The sequence below is a fragment of the Anolis sagrei genome, chromosome 4 (genome assembly GCF_037176765.1).
Source record: "Anolis sagrei isolate rAnoSag1 chromosome 4, rAnoSag1.mat, whole genome shotgun sequence".
Classification (NCBI taxonomy): domain Eukaryota; kingdom Metazoa; phylum Chordata; class Lepidosauria; order Squamata; family Dactyloidae; genus Anolis; species Anolis sagrei.
In genome coordinates, this window is record NC_090024.1 from 91,864,170 (window position 1) to 91,884,325 (window position 20,156).

A 20,156-nucleotide genomic window follows, 5' to 3' on the forward strand; every position below is an offset into this window, starting at 1 on the left:
AATCACAGTATTATAAATATGTAGTGTAAAAGGTCCTGTAACCAAGGTGAATAATTGGGACTATGCCAAGCTTGCAAGCAACAAAGCCTTGAATTTTATCCTCAGGGCAGTTCCAGACATCACCAAATTGCATGCTTTAGTCATGGTCAAAAAATCCTGGAACTTCAGTAGAGGTCCACCTGTTGGTCCCAGGATTTCTGTCTCCATCGTCCACATTTGCTGCTTCGTTGAGGTCTCAAGCTGGCCACCATGGGACTTTCCCCAGAAATGTAGATGTGAACATGTGAAGATGTGAATACTTGTATAAGTTCTGTTCTTGGGTTATATAAGCTGCAGGGCCAACTATACAGACAGGGTGTTTTTTCCTGGGTTATACGTGTCTGTTCCTGATTGCTCTTATTGTGAAAAGATGTACAACGTTGACTAGGAGGCCACAACTTTGTCCTGGTCAGAGAACACATTTCATGAAGTTTCTGGCACACAAACAAAGTTTTTGCATTCTACTCAATTGTCACTTTTTTAGAAACCGACCAGTCAGGAACAAACATCTAAAACCTGGGAACAAACCTAGATAAGAAATCCAATGATCTGAGTGCAGGGATATAAAGACATTCAAAGATGTTAATTTTCAGCTTAGAACTGGGGTATTCCCGCACCTGAAAATCTTGCGTGTTTTGCGGTTTGTAGTGATTGCTTCCGTGTTTACAGGGAACAGCATCTGGCTACCCTCCTGTTTGCTGTGGAAGTTCCTGGGATAAGGGTACTGTCTGGATGAGCCCTCAGAGACAAATTCACATTGTCCAACAACCCTTTAAAAGATATTGAAACCTTTTAGAGACTGAAAAGTAACTTGGTCTCTTGGGCTCGATCTACACTTCCCTATGTCCCAGGATCTGATCCCAGACTATCTGCTTTGAATTGGATTATATGCGTCTACAGTGGCAGAAAATCTGAGATAAGCAAAAAATCAGGGATCAAATCCTGTGCAATAGGGCAGTGTAGATCCAGCCTTGTGGAGGTTGGAGTCCCCGGTGGCACAGTGGGTTAAACCACTGAGCTTGTTGACCGAAAGACCACAGGTTCAAATCTGGAGAGTGGCATGAGCTTCCACTGTCACCCCAGCTTTTGCCAACCTAGTAGTTTGAAAACATGCAAATGTGAGTAGGTCAATAGGTACCGCCTTGGCAGGAAGGTAATGACACTCCATGCAGTCATGCCAGCCACATGACCTTGAAGGCCTCTACGGACAACGCCGGCTCTTCAGCTTAGAAATGGAAATGAGCACCAACCCCCAGAGTCGGGCATGACTGGACTTAATGTCAGGGGAAAACCTTTACCTACTAGATCCAGCCTTGGTGTGAATGTATCCAAACCGATGTCCAAATAATTGGTAAAAAGCAGGTTAGAAAAAAACCAGTTTATTTAGTAGTATCATATAAATAACTTGTTACAAAAATTGATTTTTCAAAAAAGGTAAATTCACTTTGTGTGTGTTTATATATATATACGTGTGTGAGAGTGAAAGAGAGAAATCACTGCTCAAAGAAATGAAGAAGTGGGGAAATATTACATTGTACAAGAAACAAAACAGGCAAAAAGGTCTGGGGAGCGGATCCACATCAGGGCAGAAAAGAACCTCAGCCATAGCAAAAGAAGGAAACAGTTCCAGCATATGGAAATTTTACTGCACAGTCCTATGCATCTGAAGCAAAGTATCACTGTATTTAAAGGTTAAATACAATTTAAAGGTATCCTGGCATACTGTCTAATTATTTCTGGATTGATTCACTGAGTTTGACTGATTGACTGACTGATGCATCAAGGAAGGCCATTCTAACTCCATGATAAAAATGGTCACAGTTCCAGGTTGGATAGAGCTCAGATAACATTCTAATCTTTATGATCTGGTAGATATACAGTACATCATCATACAGTGCATTATCGTCCTTTTCATATTTTTTTTTTTAAAAAAACACTGCACAGTCAGCAACCGAATGACTGTGTGGAACTAGATATGAAATGAAGCAAACACAACCTTTTGCAGTTGACTTTTCAGAAAAAATGGTCCCAGGGCTCAGGCTGGTCAGGGAATGATCAACACTCTTGTTCCAGGGTTGTTGTAACTTTTTCAGGCTGTATGGCCATGTTCCATAAGCATTCTCTTGAAACGTTTCACCTGCATCTATGGCAGGCATCCTCAGAGGCCTCAACCTCTGAGGATGCCTGCCATAGATGCAGGTGAAACGTCAGAAGAGAATGCTTCTGGAACATGGCCATGCAGCCCGAAAAACTTACAACAACACAGTGATTCCAGCCATGAAAGCCTTCGACAATACTCTTCTTCCTAATCACAAAGCAATGATGGGAGTGATTGCTTGATTCAGGGCACTCTTATCTTGTTTTTATGTCAGTTGTTGTAAGCCTGAGCCTTGTCCGCATGATTCCCAAAACACTTTTTTGAGAAACCCAAGCCATCTCCCTCAGTTAAAATATTTTAAAATCAAAATATATCCCAGCATTCTCTAGGAAGTGGAGGACAATGTTGGCATGATTTTGCCACACTTTCCAACAGCTGTTTTATGCTCAGTAGAGGTCTTCTGTCAACCAGAGAGTCAGCAATGTAAACAGCTACCAACAGTGGCACAAACTAAATCTCGTCTCCATCCATGTTCTCCACATACCACTGCTATCATTTTTCGTCCTGATTGAACTACAGGATATTTTAAAACAAATGGTTCTCTATGGATGCTTCCACACAGCCCTATATCCCAGAATATCAAGGCAGGAAATCCTACATTATCTAAGTATGGATTCAGATAAAGCAGTTCAAAGCAGATATTGTGGGATTTTCCGCCTTGATATTCTGAGATATAGGGCTGTGTGGAAGGGCCCTATGATTAATGTTCAATTCTGGTGCCTTAAAAAAAGTCTTTCCCCCTCTCTGGGAAGAAAAGGCCAAGAAATATAACTGGAAACAGCTACATATAAGAAATGGATACTCCATCTTGTCAGATGGTGGCACCTGGCTTAATTAATGCCTGGCTTTCTTTAATTCAAGGAAATCAATATTTCAAAAGAGGCATTTATTTTAAAGGGTTTTCAAACTGCAAATCATAATAGACATTTGCAAAATCCATGTTACCTCCATTGTATGTGATTAAGATGCCCAAAGCATTTCTTTAAGGCCATAAAACCAAGGCAGGAATGGGACAGGGAAGGAATATAACTTCTAGGATAATCAAGATCACAGAATATAATCATACAGTGTTTTTAAAGTTTCTTTTTTTAACATTTTCTCAGAATCAAAATAGCTTTCATGTTTGATTTTGTTTAAAATTTGTCTTTAAATGTTTTTACCTGAATGTCTAATAATAATAATAATAATAATCCTATACAGCTTTAATAAACACTAAACTAACAGATCTTAGAAAACTAAAAGCTTATAGAAAGTGTATCCAGATGTATTTACAGCAATAGTGCAGTCTTGTAGGAAAGGGTTCTTGCCATAAATGCTGGGGAATCTTCGCATCACTTGTCAAAGCCACTAACTCTGGGAAGAAAGAAAATGTCATTTCACAACCTTTCTAAAATGTACAAAATATAAAATTCCACCCACCCACCCCCAATCTAGTATGAAGCACAAACTCAGCAAAACTTCTGCTTTTCTTGTTAATGTTAAAGTTGCCAAATCTCCAGGGGGAAAATGCTGGAGTTTATTTCTGTACTTTTTAAACATGATTGTGAAAATGTGTATACAAGTCTCATGTCTAGTTATGGTGACCCCATAAATTTCCTAGGGTTTTCTTAGGTGAGACATCCTCAGAGGTGGTTTGGCCAGTTTCTTCCTCTGAAACGTAGCCTACAACACCTTGTGTATGCTTGCAGTCTCACATCCAAGTACTATCCAGAGTTGACCTTGCTTAGTTTCCAAGATCACATAGTACTGTATTGACAAAATATTTTACTTAATGGATCTATACATGTTATCACTTCCTTTTGTTTGCGCATCAAACTGCTACTGCAGAGGCCATTAAAAAAGCGTTGGAAAACCAACTTGCTATATCAGTACCTAGACAATTTATGACTCCAACTTTAAACTGTACAGTTACACTTTTCTTCCTTCATTATTTCTGTCTCTCTACCTCTACCCATGTCTACGATAAACATCAATGGAAAACAAAAGAACATCTGTAATGTTCAGCTCTTTAAAGAGAGTTTGTGATATATGACGGACGTAGGATGTGTAGCATCGCAGAGCGTTGGTGTGTTGAAGATTGTCTCAGCAGTACCTAAATTAAACTGCTAGTACAGGGAACGTTAGAAACCAATGACACAAAAATAACAACTTCCTTCATTCACTTCTAATAATTATGCCAGCTACTGAATTTCCCTCTTTAGGAAGCCTTCAAGCTGCTAAAGGCATCAAATATGGTTTCAGTCATTGCTTTCTCCCTTTCCTTCCCTTGTTCATTTACAAATTTCATAACAGCAACTTGGCAATTTCCATATTGCTTCTCATTAGCAGAGCTATTTAACCAATATGTGGCTTTTCTCGCTCATAACCTACAGATGTGTCTTTTGATCTAGAGCAGTCAGTTTGGAAATATGGGTGATTTCATTTCTATGACATTAAAAACAAATTCATTACAAGTCTTTCTTTCTTTCTTTCTTTCTTTCTTTCTTTCTTTCTTTCTTTCTTTCATCTCTGTCTTTCGGTCTGTCTGATCTCTTAAAGTATTGTTATGATTCAGAAATCAGTCTGCTGCCTGAGGCCGGGATGATCTGGGTAATTGGAAACTTCCTCAAAATAAGACCTATACTTTCAAGGGTAAAACATAAAATTCCTAATTCTGATTGCTAGTATGAACAGGCAGACCCATGGAATCAATTGCTAAATGATAAGTTAGCATGTATGTAAATCCCATTGATTCAATGGGCCTACTCTAGTTGGAACTAACCACTAGATTTAAGCCAATGCAATCACATGTTTTGGCCATTGCCATATATTTGCTCTGATATACATAATAAAATACAATATAATCTTCAATCGGGAGGATTTTTCTAATCTGCTAAAGAAATTGTATGTCCCAATTCTTTATTCGAGGTAAAATCCATGGATCCTCAGGACCTTAATCCAAAATGCTTTACCATGCTAAAGGGTGGATTTGGACTGATTCAACCCAAGACCTGAATGACTTGACCCAAGTTGTTCTCAAGCTTGTGGATTAAGATGAACTAGGATCATTAAAATACATTGGGAAGTTGATTCTACATGCTACTTGTATATTGCTGCAATCTGCATTTTCTCATTATTGACTTATATTTGAAGCTGTGTGCAATTGTAGGAACCCATTGCCACAGTTCTACTTATTTAAATGGGACTTGCTCATGGCATCTAAACACATATAGTCTGGTGTTGTATTGGTGACATATCCAAGTGGAAATCCACTTTATGTCCTCTTTTTTTGGTCATTTTAGAGGTTGGTAGTCTTTTCCAATACTCACCACCACCAATACCTTAACACCACCACTATACTGTGATAGCCCCACCCATATGGTCATCCCATTGTTGGTGATAAGGGAAGAGGATCAGAGAAGAATCCGACTATACTGCTATAACCAATTGCAGGCTGATAACATCATTTGTTGAGATGTCTGAAGGATCCTAGCAGATCTTAGTGGGACATGGGGACACAGCCAGATGCTTCTCTGTTTCTGTACTCCACTTTTCCACCAGTAGTGGACTGTTTGTGTGTGTGTGCGCGTGTGTATGTGTGTGTGGAGGGGGATTTATCACAGTGCCATAGAAAGTTCTGAAGGTGATGATGGAGAGGCCATAATGGAGTCCCACATACTAAACCCATACTCTACACTAGGCCTGCACAACTTGTGGGTCTCCAGGCATTTGGACCTCCAGTTCCCAGAAGCGTAGCCAGGAATTCTGGGACCTGAAGTCCAAAAAAACTGGAGGGCCACTGGTTGTGCAGACCTACTCTATACCCTACCATGTAGGATCTTGGCCACAGTTTAACACTGGACTTTTCTATCCCCACATTGTTGTACTACAGGTAGAGCTTCTCTTGTCTTTAATTCCAAAATCTGAAATATTCCAAAATCCAAAATTGCCCATATACCTATATGTGATATTTTTGTGTTCTGATGGGCCAGTGTATAAAACCTCTGTTTCAAGCACAAACTTATTAAAATATTGTGTATAATATTATCTTTGGGCTAAAAGTAATGTTTAGGTGAAACATAAATGAAACATAAATGAATTCCATGTTTAGAATTGAGTCCTTCTCAAATATATGCAATTATGTACATATATGCAACTACTGGTATTTCAAAATAACAAAATCAGAAATTCAAAATAATCATTTCAGGTTAGGGATACTTAACATATCAAATGTGGTACAATTAATGCTTCCAATCTTTTCTTATCTTACTTTTTACTCATTCCACCTTGAAACAAAGGAATTTCACTGCACACTGGGGAAAGTCTGAAGGCCTTAGTCCTATGTCTATAAACTGATACCAACAGAGCTCTATTTATTTGTGTGTGTGTGTGTGTGGGGGGGGGGGTCTATGTACATAAATTGCATGGATAACAGAAAACTTCAGGTGATTAATTCATAAATGCCAGCCACTAGAGAATATTATATTTCATCTTTTTCCAGTTTGGCATCTTAATTTTGATGCCAGTACTGTATGTTAAATAGTTTATATAATATTTATGCACATGCAGTGGGTGGCTTACTGTCATTTTATTGACAAGGAGAAACACTTTGTCAATAAAATGCAAAATTCTCGCTCAAATCGCCTGCTACTTAGTGTCACTAATTCAGGGTGGTGGTGGAAGAGAACTCTACTTAAGACATCAACGTGTCATGGAATTACCACAGCTAATCCTAGCTAAATCAACTTAAGCCATCAAAGTGAATTTGCTATATCAGAAGAAAAGCACAATCAATGTTTGTTCACAGAATCCACTCAGCGTTTTAGGCTTCTGTAGCCCATTTAAGCATGGTGCTGCTTAAAGCACACTCCTTTTTGATGACCTATATAAAACACTTGAAATTGTTTGTGTGAGTTGACCTGAGCAAATGAATTCCATGGCCATTTTCTATTGGGATGATGAAAAACATGCAATCATTCATGCACATAGGAAATCTTCCCCTGAATATTTTCACTACAAATGCGGTCTGGACTCATTCTTGGATCTTGCCCTGGATCTGATCCAGAACCATGTTAGATCAGATCAAAGATCTATTAGTTCAGCAATCTATTTCCACAGTGAAAACATCTACTGATCATAGGAAGCTGGTCTACAGGACATACATTCAACAGCCCTCTCCCCTATGAGTTGCTGATTCAGGAGGAGATGAATAGCTGTCCTGATTTCTAACTGTTGATAACTATGAATTTGTCTAATTACATTTTGAAACAGTGGTGAGGAAAATATGGCTGAGAAAATGTGGCCACATACAACCCAAACCAATGTTTTCCCAAGCCTTTTATACCTCCACAAGCCAAATATTTCTCAAAAAGTCTCCTAAAAATGCTAAAAACTGAGATGATATTTTAGTTTCTTCTAGCTTTCATTAGGTGTCACAAAACTTTCAAAATGGGACTTGTTTCTGAGCAGACACACATAGAATTGAAGTTTGACTGACTTTCTATGGCAATGATTTATCATTTCAATATGATAGGTTTGTTTTTGTAATGGTTTGAGCCTTTTGAGGGAAAAATATCTCGATCCCCAACCCCGCCAACCCGGCAGATAGCTAGAATTTGTTTTCCTTGGTTCTTTCCAGCAAATTACAACATGGAACTTCACCACCAATGCACTTCGATTACAACACTTTGGGTTTTCTGGGGCTGCAATAATTGCAGACTAACAACAAGTGTGACCCTTTGACCAATACATTTAGAATCTGTTTTGTGGCCTTTCAAATCAATATATCAATGGATGACTTCTTGTACACTAAATGCTCTAACATCTAGCTAGCTAACTAAATAGCCTAAATCATAAAATCACATGATGCTACATTATTGTGAGACTTCATTTACTATAATGTAATAAAGAGAAGTAAATATCGTTTTAAAATAATTTCAAATGCTGCCATTTAGCAATGAAGATTGCTCTTAAAGAACAATTATTGTTTTGAGGTTTGCTTTTTTAAAAAAGGTCATTATGCCAGAGCTGTTCAAAGGTGGTTCACATATTTTATTTTGTTCCAAGCAAGACCAATCCACTTAGTGGGCTTCAACCAATGGTATAGAAGCTAGCCTGTGTCCTGCTCTTCACTCCAGATATTTTCTTGACCTGAACTTTGGGAGTAATTGTGTGTGTGTGCGTGCACACGCACACACATATCATGTGAATTCCCAGCCTTGACCTGAGTAGTGAAAAAGGCCAACATCAAATGGCTTCTTTCTTTGTCCAGAACCAGGATAAACAGAACTCCCTTCTCCTTTCCTTTCTGTTTCAACACTTCATGATTCCAGAAGATTGCTTTGAAAAAATTTTCAGCCCTCTGGAGCTGGCTTTTGGCCATTGGAGAGAAAGGAGTTTCTGGTGGAAGGAGTGGGATCCAACCCCTAGACTCTAGATGATGATTGATGCTTTTGAAAATATCATGGGAGTTGTACCTAAAAATGACTCTACTGCTGTTCTTGTTTTATTTGGTTCCTCCTGGTCTACAATTTCTTGCTAGTATAGAAGTGTCTTGCTGTTAGAAATGTGTCAGGTACCCATTTTGTTTCTGAGGCAGAAGTAAAGGTTGCAACAGGGTAAGTGAGCTGAGAAGGGTAAGATTTACATGGCAGCTTTCTGTTTGCTGAAGTGCTAGAAACTGGCATTAATATTAAATGGAGCACAAAGTCTGTACATAAAGAGCCTACTGATATCAGCAGGACTTACATTAGTTATATAACCCATGCCTATTGTCAATGTCATGACAATTCCTTGACAAATGTTTGCTGAAAGTGATCTTTACCACCATTCCTCATCCTAGTGATAAACAGATGTGCTAGCCCATAGCGCTCACCATGCCCAAATAATGGCTATACCAACTGGGGATGGTATTGTTCTAACACAGAGGTGTGAAACCTGTGGTCCTCCAGATGTTTAGGCCTCCAACTCCCAGAAGCCCTAGCCAGGTTGTCCGATGACCAGGAATTTTGGGAACTGGTTCAAAATACCTGGAGGGCCATAAGTTTGTCCCCACCAATCACATCTGGAGAACACCAAGTTGGAAGAGACTGGTCACATTGCTTGTGGGGGTGGGGGGAGGTGTCCATAAAATAATGATTGCTGTCATATCATGAACACACTTGACACACTTGAATACTCTCTGTTGCATCATCACTGACACAAAAACAATCTGCCTCCTCTCTACTCTTGATTGTCCACCCCTTAGAATGGATTAATACTTCCAGGAAAATGAGTAATTCAGGATTAATGCTACTATTTGAATGGGCTTTAAATCTTTTAAATATCTCATTTCCTTATTGACTGGTTGTGGCTTTAAAAAAGAGCTATCCCTTCTTTTTTTACTATAATCATTAAGGAGAGCCACAATAGACCCTTACAATGAGGTGTTTCATACATAGTCTGCAAAAGACATGTCTGAGCAGAACAATTAAAACACAGTAAGATTATTTGGTGAATGATAGCACAAAGATAATCCAATTTCCAAGATAAGCAGAACAAGTTAAAACTATTATTCCATTTCCTTTGTTCCTCAATTTGCTTGCCATCGTGCCTGCTTGGCAAACAGGATACACAAAAAAGTTTGTTTTTCCTCATTATTTGCCTCTTGGAAGCTCAAATTATATTTCGGGGGGAAATGACATTAGATCCACAAAGACTGCAGTCACGGAAACAATTTCATCTGGTCAAACAGAACCCTTCCAAAGAACTGTGGATAAATAGAAAGAAATCGCAACATCACACATTTCAATGCTGTTTTCTGGGAGCTGAAAAAGGCAACATTTTAGGAGTCTTTATCGCTGTCTGTGCCACCATACATATCGGCCAACTTTTTAAAGCGAGGCCCCCAATCACTGAGGTAATCATAGTCCTGGTCCCCATCAGTAGTCACCGACTCCAAGGAGCTGAGAGACTCTGCCACGGAGCCATTGCCTTCGTATGCGTATGTTGCCAATGAGTCATAAGGAGGGGCTGTTGGATCCGTGTCGTTCTCCTTTAACCTTTGGCTAATGAAATCTCTAACATCTGTGTTATCGCGAACCACCGGTGTCCGCCGTGGCATAAAAAGTGTTTCCGGCACAATGTCTCGGCGCAATTTATTGTCTTCTATGGCTTCAGGATTCCGCAGCGTGCCAATATCAAATGCTTGGGTGTCTTCCTCTCCGCCACCTTCGTCGTTGTAGCTGACAATGTTGTCTCGGATGTCCTCTTTTGAAATGATCAAAGGCTCTTTCTTCCGTTGCCGTCTCAGGGCTGCAAACAACACCACTGTCACTGTAAAGGAAAATAAAATGAAATAAAGCATAGCTGGAAGACAGAGGAAGGGAGGAAAGGGGAGTTAATTTTCCACCCAATTAGTACAAAAGAAAAAAAGAATTCTGTATTGCTTGAACTTCGCCTTTTCTTTTTAATAAGAAGCCCTTCCAGACTGTACACTCCAAACTTTATACTGCAACCAGTCTTGCTGTGATCACTGTGGGAGTTGAAAATAAGATAAATATTAGGAGGAAAAGGCATTTTCAAGCTAAAAGGAAGATGAAGCTCAGCTATTCTTTTTTTATCAGCAGTAAATGTCTTTTCTATTTTTTTTTACTTTGTGCAGTGAGGAAACTATTCTTTTGAAATCACAAACGTAGTAGTTTCAAGGCAGACAAAAAGAAAATGAAAATGAAAAACTAAAGGAGCCAGTCTCATCGAATGACAAACGCTGAACTCCCAAAATGCTTTGGAATTTGTTCTCTGCAGAGAACGTACAGCACTTCTCAAGGTGAGATGCTGTGTTAGCAGTGTTATATAAAGGGGGAAAACTGAGTAATTAGATTTTTTCTTTCTTTGAACATATGTTGATGTCTTTATTTAATGCACACCCCTATCTATCTATCTATCTATCTATCTATCTATCTATCTATCTATCTATCATTTTTCAAATATTCTCATCTCTTTTTCTAAAAATTTGATGAATAATGTTTTAAAGAGCTCCTAATGGCTCTTTGGAAGAGTGAAAAGCTGAGATCTCATAGACTGCCATTGATTGAACTGGGTGGCACCTCTTACTGAAATATGGAGGGGATGACCCTATGTTCTGTCCACAAGTAAGAAATCTCAGCAGTTGCCAAAGCTACACCTAGGCCAGATCCAGACAGGCCTTAACCCCAGGAGAACCTGCATCAGGAAAACACGGATTTTCCTGGCGACCTGTCCACATCTACCACAGAAAGTGGGCGCTTTCTGGGGTGGGTATTTAGACATTCTCTCGGGACTAGCCCGAGAGAAGGTTTGAAGTCCCTACCCTTCCCCCAAGCCCCCAGATGTCTTAGAAAAGTAATAGAAATTTACGTGATCTCCATTAGAAGTCCTGGCAAGCTCTCCCAACGTGTAGAAATGATGCAGCAGAAGAGTGGGGGTGGGGGGGGATTTTCTTCCTTCCCGCCCCCTGCTCTCCTGATGCATCATTTCTATATGCCAGGAGAGCTAGCTGAGACTTCTAATGGAGATCACGTAAATTTCTATTACTTTTCTAAGGGATCTAGGGGCTTGGGTGGAGGAGGTTGGGTATTCCCACAGATTACTGGGCTAAAATAACCAGGAGCAGGTCCTCAATCTTTTGCCTTTTGTAGACTGAACAATAAATTAAGAGCTACACTGTGTATTCTTTCACCATGCATTCCTGTGATGATTGGTGGTAACATGTTAATTAATTAATTAATTATTATTTATTTAAAGCATTTATATTCCACCCTTCTCACCCCGCAGGGGACTGAGGGCGGAGCAGAACATATAAATGGCAAACATTCAATGCCGACACATATTAGACCATACACATACAAAAGCATTAAAATCACTTATCTTGATGTTAAAATCCACTAGTTAAAACTGTCTCAACAACCATATTGAATTTGGTTGGCATACTAAGGGTTACTATCGCTGCCTCATTGCGCAGTCCCAAAGGTTCAGTCCCACAGCCACATTTTTATCATCCTTCTAAAGGACAAGAGGGAGGGGGCTGACCTGATTTCATTAGTAGCCGAGGGGCAGTTACTGAGAAGGCCCTGTCTCTCGTCCCCACCAAACGCGCCTGTGATGGTGGTGGGACCAAGAGCAGGACCTCCCCAGAAGATCTTAATCTTTGTCGTGGTTCATTGGGGGAGGGGCATTCTGACAGGTAAATTGGGCCGGGGCTGTAATGCTTCCTTTTTCCTTCTTAAAATCTTCTTTCTTTGGAAGCTTTTAAACAGAGGCTGGATGGCCATCTGTCAGGGGTGATTTGAATGCAATATTCCTGCTTCTTGGCAGGGGGTTGGACTGGATGGCCCATGAGATCTCTTCCAACTCTTTGATTCTATGATTCTATGATTCTATGATGCAGGAAAGCCATTCCAGGTATGGGCTGGCTTGAAAAGACTTGTACAATGTGCCGAACTTCTCTCAAAATAGGTCTCGGCAGCACAGAGAACTCCTTTACGGACTGGATTACAACCTAGAGAGGATTCAATCCCTCACTGACATAGGAGCCACCAGCTGTGACTCAAACATTCATTGCAAGTTTCTTCTTGTCTCCCCTCCATATTGGTTTTTGCTACATGTTTACATTCTGTGTCACAGTACACAGCTACTCAAAATCTCACAGTGTATTTTTTTAATCCAGCCTCTCTAATGTCATTACAAATGAAATTTCACTGACGGAAATGAATATTCAAATTGGATTTGTGCAAATCACCAACTGAGTCAAGCTCTAAATATAACTTCTGTTCTTGATACTTGTTTTCTTCTTCTTCTAGCAGCAACTTGTAAAATAAGCCCTCTTAATGCTTGATGAAACATTAAAATAAACATAAAGCTAACATTATTTTCCCCATCCTACTCTCGGCAAGTCTTAGCATTATCTAGGATTTTGTTCTCTTCTGCCTTCCCCCAAGGCTTCAGATTTCTTTTTCATTCTGCAAGTGAAATTCACCATATGACCAAAAACAAACACACAGACAAAAGAACCCACGAAAGAAAACTGCTCTTGTTACAGCTAAAAATGAAAATGGTACTTCAATTCTTTCCATGTCTTTGTTTCACACAGGGTTGAGCTTGCATACACAGTACAAAGCCTGAAAGCAGATTGCGAAAAAGACAATGATGTTGCTAACAGCTATTAATTGAAAACCATTGTGTTCTGCACTTTTCTTTCAATTCAGCTTAAGTACTGGAAGCTAAACAATTATCATTTTGGATTCCGCACTACTGACAGCAGCGTCCTGTATAACCCAATACACACAGCCCCAAATCTGATGCCGCAGAAGAAGCAGCTGTTTGTGGGAAGGGGTGAACTAAATGGCACAGCTGGGTTTAAAGAAGCTTTTGCAAACACCTCTATATTCCTGCTTATATCTAGCTGGGCAGCCATGGGTCCTGCCATGACCAGAAAGAGGACACTGCAGGTAGGTACCAGAAGTCTATAGGACAACCAGGTGCTGGGGCTGAGTAGCTGGCATGCTCACAAAGGGTAGTAAAAATTGGATTACATGGTCCTGATCTAGGCTTCTACACTGTTTGCTCAGTCTTTAGTTGTGATTTTGCATGGACTGTACAGAGTGTATCTTTATGCCTCTCTTTGTATTTTGGGCATCCGTCATGTGGCTAAGGACTTCATGACCTTGAGCTGAAGAAAATGAGGGAAAGTGGGGGGAAAGGTAGAGCTTCATATGGTTCTGTCTTTAAAGAAGATGAAGAATTTACTCACTCCCATCACACTAAGATCGCTTCCTCCAGGTCATAACCCAACAATCCATTTAATTTCCATTAAGTGGACAGGTGATAATTTCTCCCATTTCAAAGATACCAGCACACTTTTTAAAAGAGGTATCCTTTAAGGCAGGCCCGTAGCCAGGATTTTGTTTCAGGAGGGGCTGAGTTTGATTCGGGGGGGGGGGGGGGGGCTGAGTCTGAGTGAAAGAGGGTCTATCTTAGCAAACCTTTTGTATCATTACCCCAATATCCCCATGCATATGGGATATATTGAGCATGGTGATGAGATCATGATATGAATAAACATAACAGTTTAAATAATGTACCAGTAAGGCCTTCTCACGGACCACCCTGGGAATTTCGGGGGGCGGGGGCGGGGCTGAAGCCCCTCAAGCTCCCCTCCTAGCTACAGGCCTGCTTTAAGGCAGCCCTGCCTTCAAACCCCTTAGACTGAATCAGAAGCACCTTTCTTAAGGTGGCACTGGGGTCATTTGCACTCTAGACCCTTGACTGAAGCAGAAGCACCTTTCTTAAAGTGACACTTTCCTTGGGGTTGTTTACACTGAGATTTTCTCCCACTGTCCCACCAGGATTTCCATTATTGATCCTTAAAAAAATATCACCCCAGATCATAGGAAGTGGTTTTAAATTAGCCCTCATCTTTTCCACAGTCTTTGCATTGGTGACTGTAAGAAGTGGTTTTGAATTAACCCCTTTCCAAAGCATCTGCATTGGCGATCTGGGGAAATGGGCATTTTGGCTCCTTCCACACACAGCGACCTGTCTCTATGCAGGGAATTTAAAAATAAGTCACTTGCCAATAATCTCAGGAATGTTGGAAAAACCAACCCTTTACAGTGGTTCTTAACTTTTGGGTCCCCAGGTGTTTTAGCCTACAATTCCCAGAAATCCCAGCCAGTTTACCAGCTGTCAGGATTTCTGGGAGTTGAAGGCTAATGCATCTGGGGATGCACAAGTTGAGAACCATTGCGAAATTACAAAATACCTTACCTCCACAGTTGAAGCTTGTGCCGTGTGAAGGGCACTTGTCATTTCTTAAATGTGTAGAAAAGCTGATTTTATTGTGTGTGATGAAGTCATAAATTGTGTCACAATTGTGGAGGTACAAGAAGGGTGTTTGCTTGTACTGAGTTCTGATTGAGGTTAGCATATGTCTGACTGAGGGTCCTCTCACACAGCCCTATATCCCAGAATATCAAGGCAGAAAATCCCACATTATCTAAGTGTGGACTCAGATAACCCACTTCAAAGCAGATGTTGTGAGAATTTCTGCCTTGATATTCTGGTATATAGGGCTGTGTGGAAGGGCCCTGAGTCCAATGACTACAGGTAGATCTGAGATTGATATGGTATCTATGTGGTTGCTAATATTTCAGCACAATGGGTTAAACAGCTGGCAGGGTGGCAAATGTTATCTTGGAAGTCTATGCAGTCACACTATACAGGCAGCTGTGTAGATTAAAATTGACAGGCATTTTTTGTTTTTTGCAAATTAATGGGACTGAATGGCCCATTCAAGACCAAACCACCACAAAATACTTCACATTACAATAGAGATAGCCAACAGGGGCCTTTCACACTCAAATATTATAGCATTATGATTTCAGTTTAATTGCTGTAGCAGCATCTCATAGAATCCTGGGGATTACATCTGGCAGAGGCATTACAGCTCTCTGGCGGAGAATTCTAAATAATCCTCCCTAAAATGTCAATCCTAGGATTCTGTAAAATGGAACCATGACAGATTAAGTGGAAACTGTATGATAATTCTGTACTCTGAAACAATCTCAGCAATGTATCACTAGGAAAACTAATCTCTTCCTTTGGAGCTACTATGTGGATTGTAGTTAAATTCAGAAGGAGGAAGGAAACTTACTGTTTGGATCATGATATTACTGTCCTTGCAACCATAATGTTTTGTCCCTCACTCCTAGCTTGGCTATAGCACTGTTCAGGGACACTGAGGAGGAACGTGGGAGAAAGTATAGAAGTGCCAGATCTTTTGAATGATATACAGTTGCCCATGACAATAGTTAACTCCATTATGCATTCTCCACTATGACATTAGTATATAACACATGCACTCATACTACATCTCTTCTTTCCCCAATTCATGCAAGTTCTTTACCTAGCAATATAATGATGCAGAGGAGGATGGCGATCAGAGCGCCTGTGCTAAGGCCAGTTGGGTGGATCAGTGCTTCAGCATTGCAGGAGAGCATCTTGCCTCTCTGGTCACAGGCACATACTCGAATTGTCACTGTCTCTGTGCTGCTCTGAATTGGATACTCGTTGTCTGAGATGACCACAGGCAGGAGGTACATATTCATTTCGTGTCTGCTGTATCTGGTCCTCTTGGTGTAGATCCCAGCTGTGTTATCTAGAAAGATGTATCAGTGTTTTTAGGCATGTGCTTATTTTAAAAATCTAATGCAATGAAGGAGAATGAAGTTGAAAAGTTCAGCTTACCCCTGTTATCCTGAAGCGTGAAATTGGAGCTGCTGGCTACTTCTGGTGCCAAAGAGAATGAGAACTTGTGTCCACCAAAAGCATCGTCTTTATCAACTGCACTTAGAGTCTGTATGAGCTAAACATGGACAAGGACAATATTGTATCATTATTGTGATATAGGGATGTTAATCCTTGATTACTAATTATATTCTTGCTGCTGTAAGATACAGAGAACCAGGGTAGGGATAGTTCATTAGAAATAGGATGAATGTGTTGTGCAATGTATTTTCTGAAAGGCTGTTTAATTCATTCAGCTATCAGATCTGTAGACACAAATGATCTGGCAGTGCAGGGTTCTTCAGAATGTAGGTCAGACATCCAGACCTGCAAGTAACTCATATACATTGGAAATTCAGACTTCTCATTGCAAAATAGAAGAGAAAAGAGAAAGAGGAAATGGAGAAGAGGGAGATGGAGATGGAAAAGTGCCAGAAGCAACCACACTGAACTATGTTAAGACGTAGTGTCACACTTTGAGAGTGCCTGCTGTGATGGGAGGGCAAGACAGTTTTGGCTTCATTTTATTTTGGATTGGTGGCACCTCCTTGCAATGCAATGTGTCAATTGTTAGACACAAATCTCATGCCTGACACAAACCAGATAGCTGTGACGTACCTAGTTATTAGCCAGCTGCATGAAATCACTACTGACTGAGAGGTCATGAATTTGAAGCCAGCCCAGGTTGGGGTAAGCTCCCGACCATTAATACTCTAGCTTGCTGTCAACCTATGCAGCCCGAAAGACAGTTACATCTATCAAGTAGGAAATTTAGGTACCGCTTTATGCGGGGAGCAGGCCCATAGCCAGGATTTTGATTTGGGGGGAGCTGAGTTTGATTCGGGGGGGGGGGGGGGCTGAGTCTGGGTGAAAGAGAGTCTACCCTAGCAAACCTTTTGTATCGTTACCCCAATACCCCCATGTATATGGGATATATTGAGCATGGTGATCAGATCATGATATGAATAAACATAACAGTTTAAATAATGTACCAGTAAGGCCTTCTCGTGGACCACCATGAGAATTTTGGGGGGGGGGGGGGCTGAAGCCCCTCAAGCCCCCCCCCCCCCGCTATTAATTTATGTCAAAAATGATGTCAAAAATGATGTCCTTGCAACCATATGTCATAAATGATGTCATAAATGATGTCATAAATGATGTCAAAATATAATGTCGCAGCTTGGGAGTGATCCTGGACTCGTCGCTGAGCCTGGAACCCCAGGTCTCGGCGGTGGTCAGGGGAGCTTTTGCACAATTAAAACTTGTGCGCCAGCTGCGCCCATACCTTGGGAAGTCTGACTTGGCCACGGTGGTCCATGCTCTGGTTACATCCTGTTTAGACTACTGCAACACTCTCTACATGGGGTTGCCTCTGAAGACTGCCCAGAAGCTCCAGTTAGTCCAACGAGCGGCAGCCAAATTACTAACAGGGTACAGGGAGCATAGTACTCCTCTGTTGCGCCAGCTCCACTGGCTGCCAATTAGCTTCCAAGCACAATTCAAAGTGCTGGTGTTAACCTATAAATCCCTAAATGACTCCGGCCCAGTTTACCTGTCTGAACGGATTCTCCCCTATGAACCATCAAGATTGTTAAGATCTTCTGGAGGGGCCCTGCTCTCGGTCCCACCATCCTCGCAATCGCGTCTGGTGGGGACGAGGGACAGGGCCTTCTTGGTGGTGGCCCCTCGGCTCTGGAACTCTCTCCCACTGGAGATTAGAACTGCCCCTTCTCTCCTGACCTTTAGAAAACAGGTGAAAACCTGGCTCTGGAAACTGGCATTTGACGAGTGCGTCAATAATTCGTGACTACACGGACGGATGGTGATGAACTACGATTTCATTTTGATGACTTGGCCTATGTAATTATATGATTGTATTTTAGTATTTTAATGTATTACAGGATGTGATGTTTTTAAACGATTGTCTGTGATACTGTTGTTGTGAACCGGCCTGAGTCCCTCTGTGGAGGTGAGAAGACCGGTATATAAAAGTTCTAAATAAATAAATAAATAAAACCTTCCAGCAGTGTGCAGAAGAGTGAGGAAGTACTCTATCAAAGGACTCGGTATCACAAGTGGACGGTGAAGCAGCAACTCCCCCTGTGACCAGAATTGAGCATACCCTCATGAAGCCAGAAAGCTGGAATGTTAAATGCCTCTGTGTCTGTTTATATATTATGTATGTGATGTATGTGTAAATGGCATTGAATGTTTGCCATGTTTATGTGCATTGTAATCCACTCTGAGTCCCCTGCAGGGTGAGAAGGGCGGAATATAATACTGTAAATAAATAAATATACCATTTACATCTCTCTCTTCAAGCACATGGTACACACCTACCTGTTCAGCTTTTGCATTTTCACAGACATATGTCTCGTAAAACATGGGGAATTCAGGGGCGTTGTCATTCACATCCAGAACTTTAATAAACACTGGGACTCGGCTGCTTTCTTTAGGGTTGTCTGAAGAACATAAAGAGAAGACCAAGGAAGACTTTTTCATTACAGGCATGACTTCTTTGTTGGTGAACTGTATTCAGACAGCAAACTCAAAATACCAAGTAACATCATTTGCATGTTCATTTATTTGTGCAAGTTGAGAGTGTTAGTATGTTACAATCGGAAACACAAAATTATAATGATCTGAGAAAAAAGATAGATTCTCTACAACTGGGTGACAACTGTGGTCAGTGAAGAGGAGGAACAGTCTGAGGGAGCCAAACAGACTACTGGATATGTCAGAAAACAAAACAGATTACAAGTGACTGGAAGTCTGCTTCTGACTTTCAACAATGCATTCTTTTTACATTAAAGAGTGCACGACATGGGGGTGCAAATCAATCTATTTACAGAGTGAATTGCTTCTTCTTTTGGAGACTTCAAGAAAAGGCTATTCAACTCCTTTGTTTTGAACAAGAAAGGGGCAATCTGAGGAATCTGGTCAGACTGAGGGCAGCAAAAGCAGCAGGGGAGCAGTACATGTGTGCCCTATAGCTCAAACTTTTTTCACCCTCTGTTGTAGACAAATCAGAATGTTCATTTTCAGTCCAGTGACTTTAATCTTTTTTTCCTGCTTGGTTCTACCAGGCTACCACAACTCAATGGAAATCCTGACATTTAAAGTCTTGATTTGCCACCCATGCACTTTTCGTGTTATCACCTAAATGTCATGAAATCTTATTTGTGGTCTTTACAATTCTAATGTGAAATCTGTGTGATTGATACACACAAACACAGAGAGAAAGTGGCAGTGTTCTTCCATTGGGCAGTGTAAGATTTCCACAGGCAGAAGTTTTCTATAGTTCCTCACCCTCCACCTGTTTTTCCTGCAGTAGTCTCCCCCTTCATTTGACCATTTTGTGTCTCCTGGAAGGGGGATGTCTGAAGAAGAGTTTGGGTATGTCTTATTACCAGATGCAAGCTTTTCCACAGAGATCTGATGAATACTAGGAACTGGAGGTGGTTTGGTAGCTGCATTGAAGGAAGGTAACACCAACTTTCTCAATGACCCAACAAGGTATAAGAAGATGCAATGTTGACTTTCGAATGCATAAGCCCAGTATGCTGTCGCGCCTGGGGTTATAGAGAAAGAGGCATGGATGTGACATCTTTCCCCAGGGGATTGCTTCTTGCCCTCCTTTAGGGAAACTGGAACTCCCAAGAACCAGAACACAACAGGT

General features: G+C 40.9%; 1 protein-coding gene across 1 annotated transcript in view; it reads right to left on the minus strand.

Moving 5' to 3' along the window:
- Window positions 1–1,402: 1,402 nt before the first annotated feature.
- LOC132774515 (cadherin-6) overlaps window positions 1,403–20,156 on the minus strand; it is a 228,619-nt gene continuing 209,865 nt past the window's right edge. Inside the window, exons 9-12 of the mRNA XM_060774693.2 lie at window positions 18,818–18,939; window positions 16,439–16,556; window positions 16,098–16,349; window positions 1,403–10,489 (exon numbers count right to left, since the gene is read on the minus strand). Of these exons, the coding sequence (XP_060630676.2) occupies window positions 9,999–10,489; window positions 16,098–16,349; window positions 16,439–16,556; window positions 18,818–18,939 (983 nt within the window). The 3' untranslated portion in view covers window positions 1,403–9,998. The remainder of the gene's footprint in view (window positions 10,490–16,097; window positions 16,350–16,438; window positions 16,557–18,817; window positions 18,940–20,156) is intronic.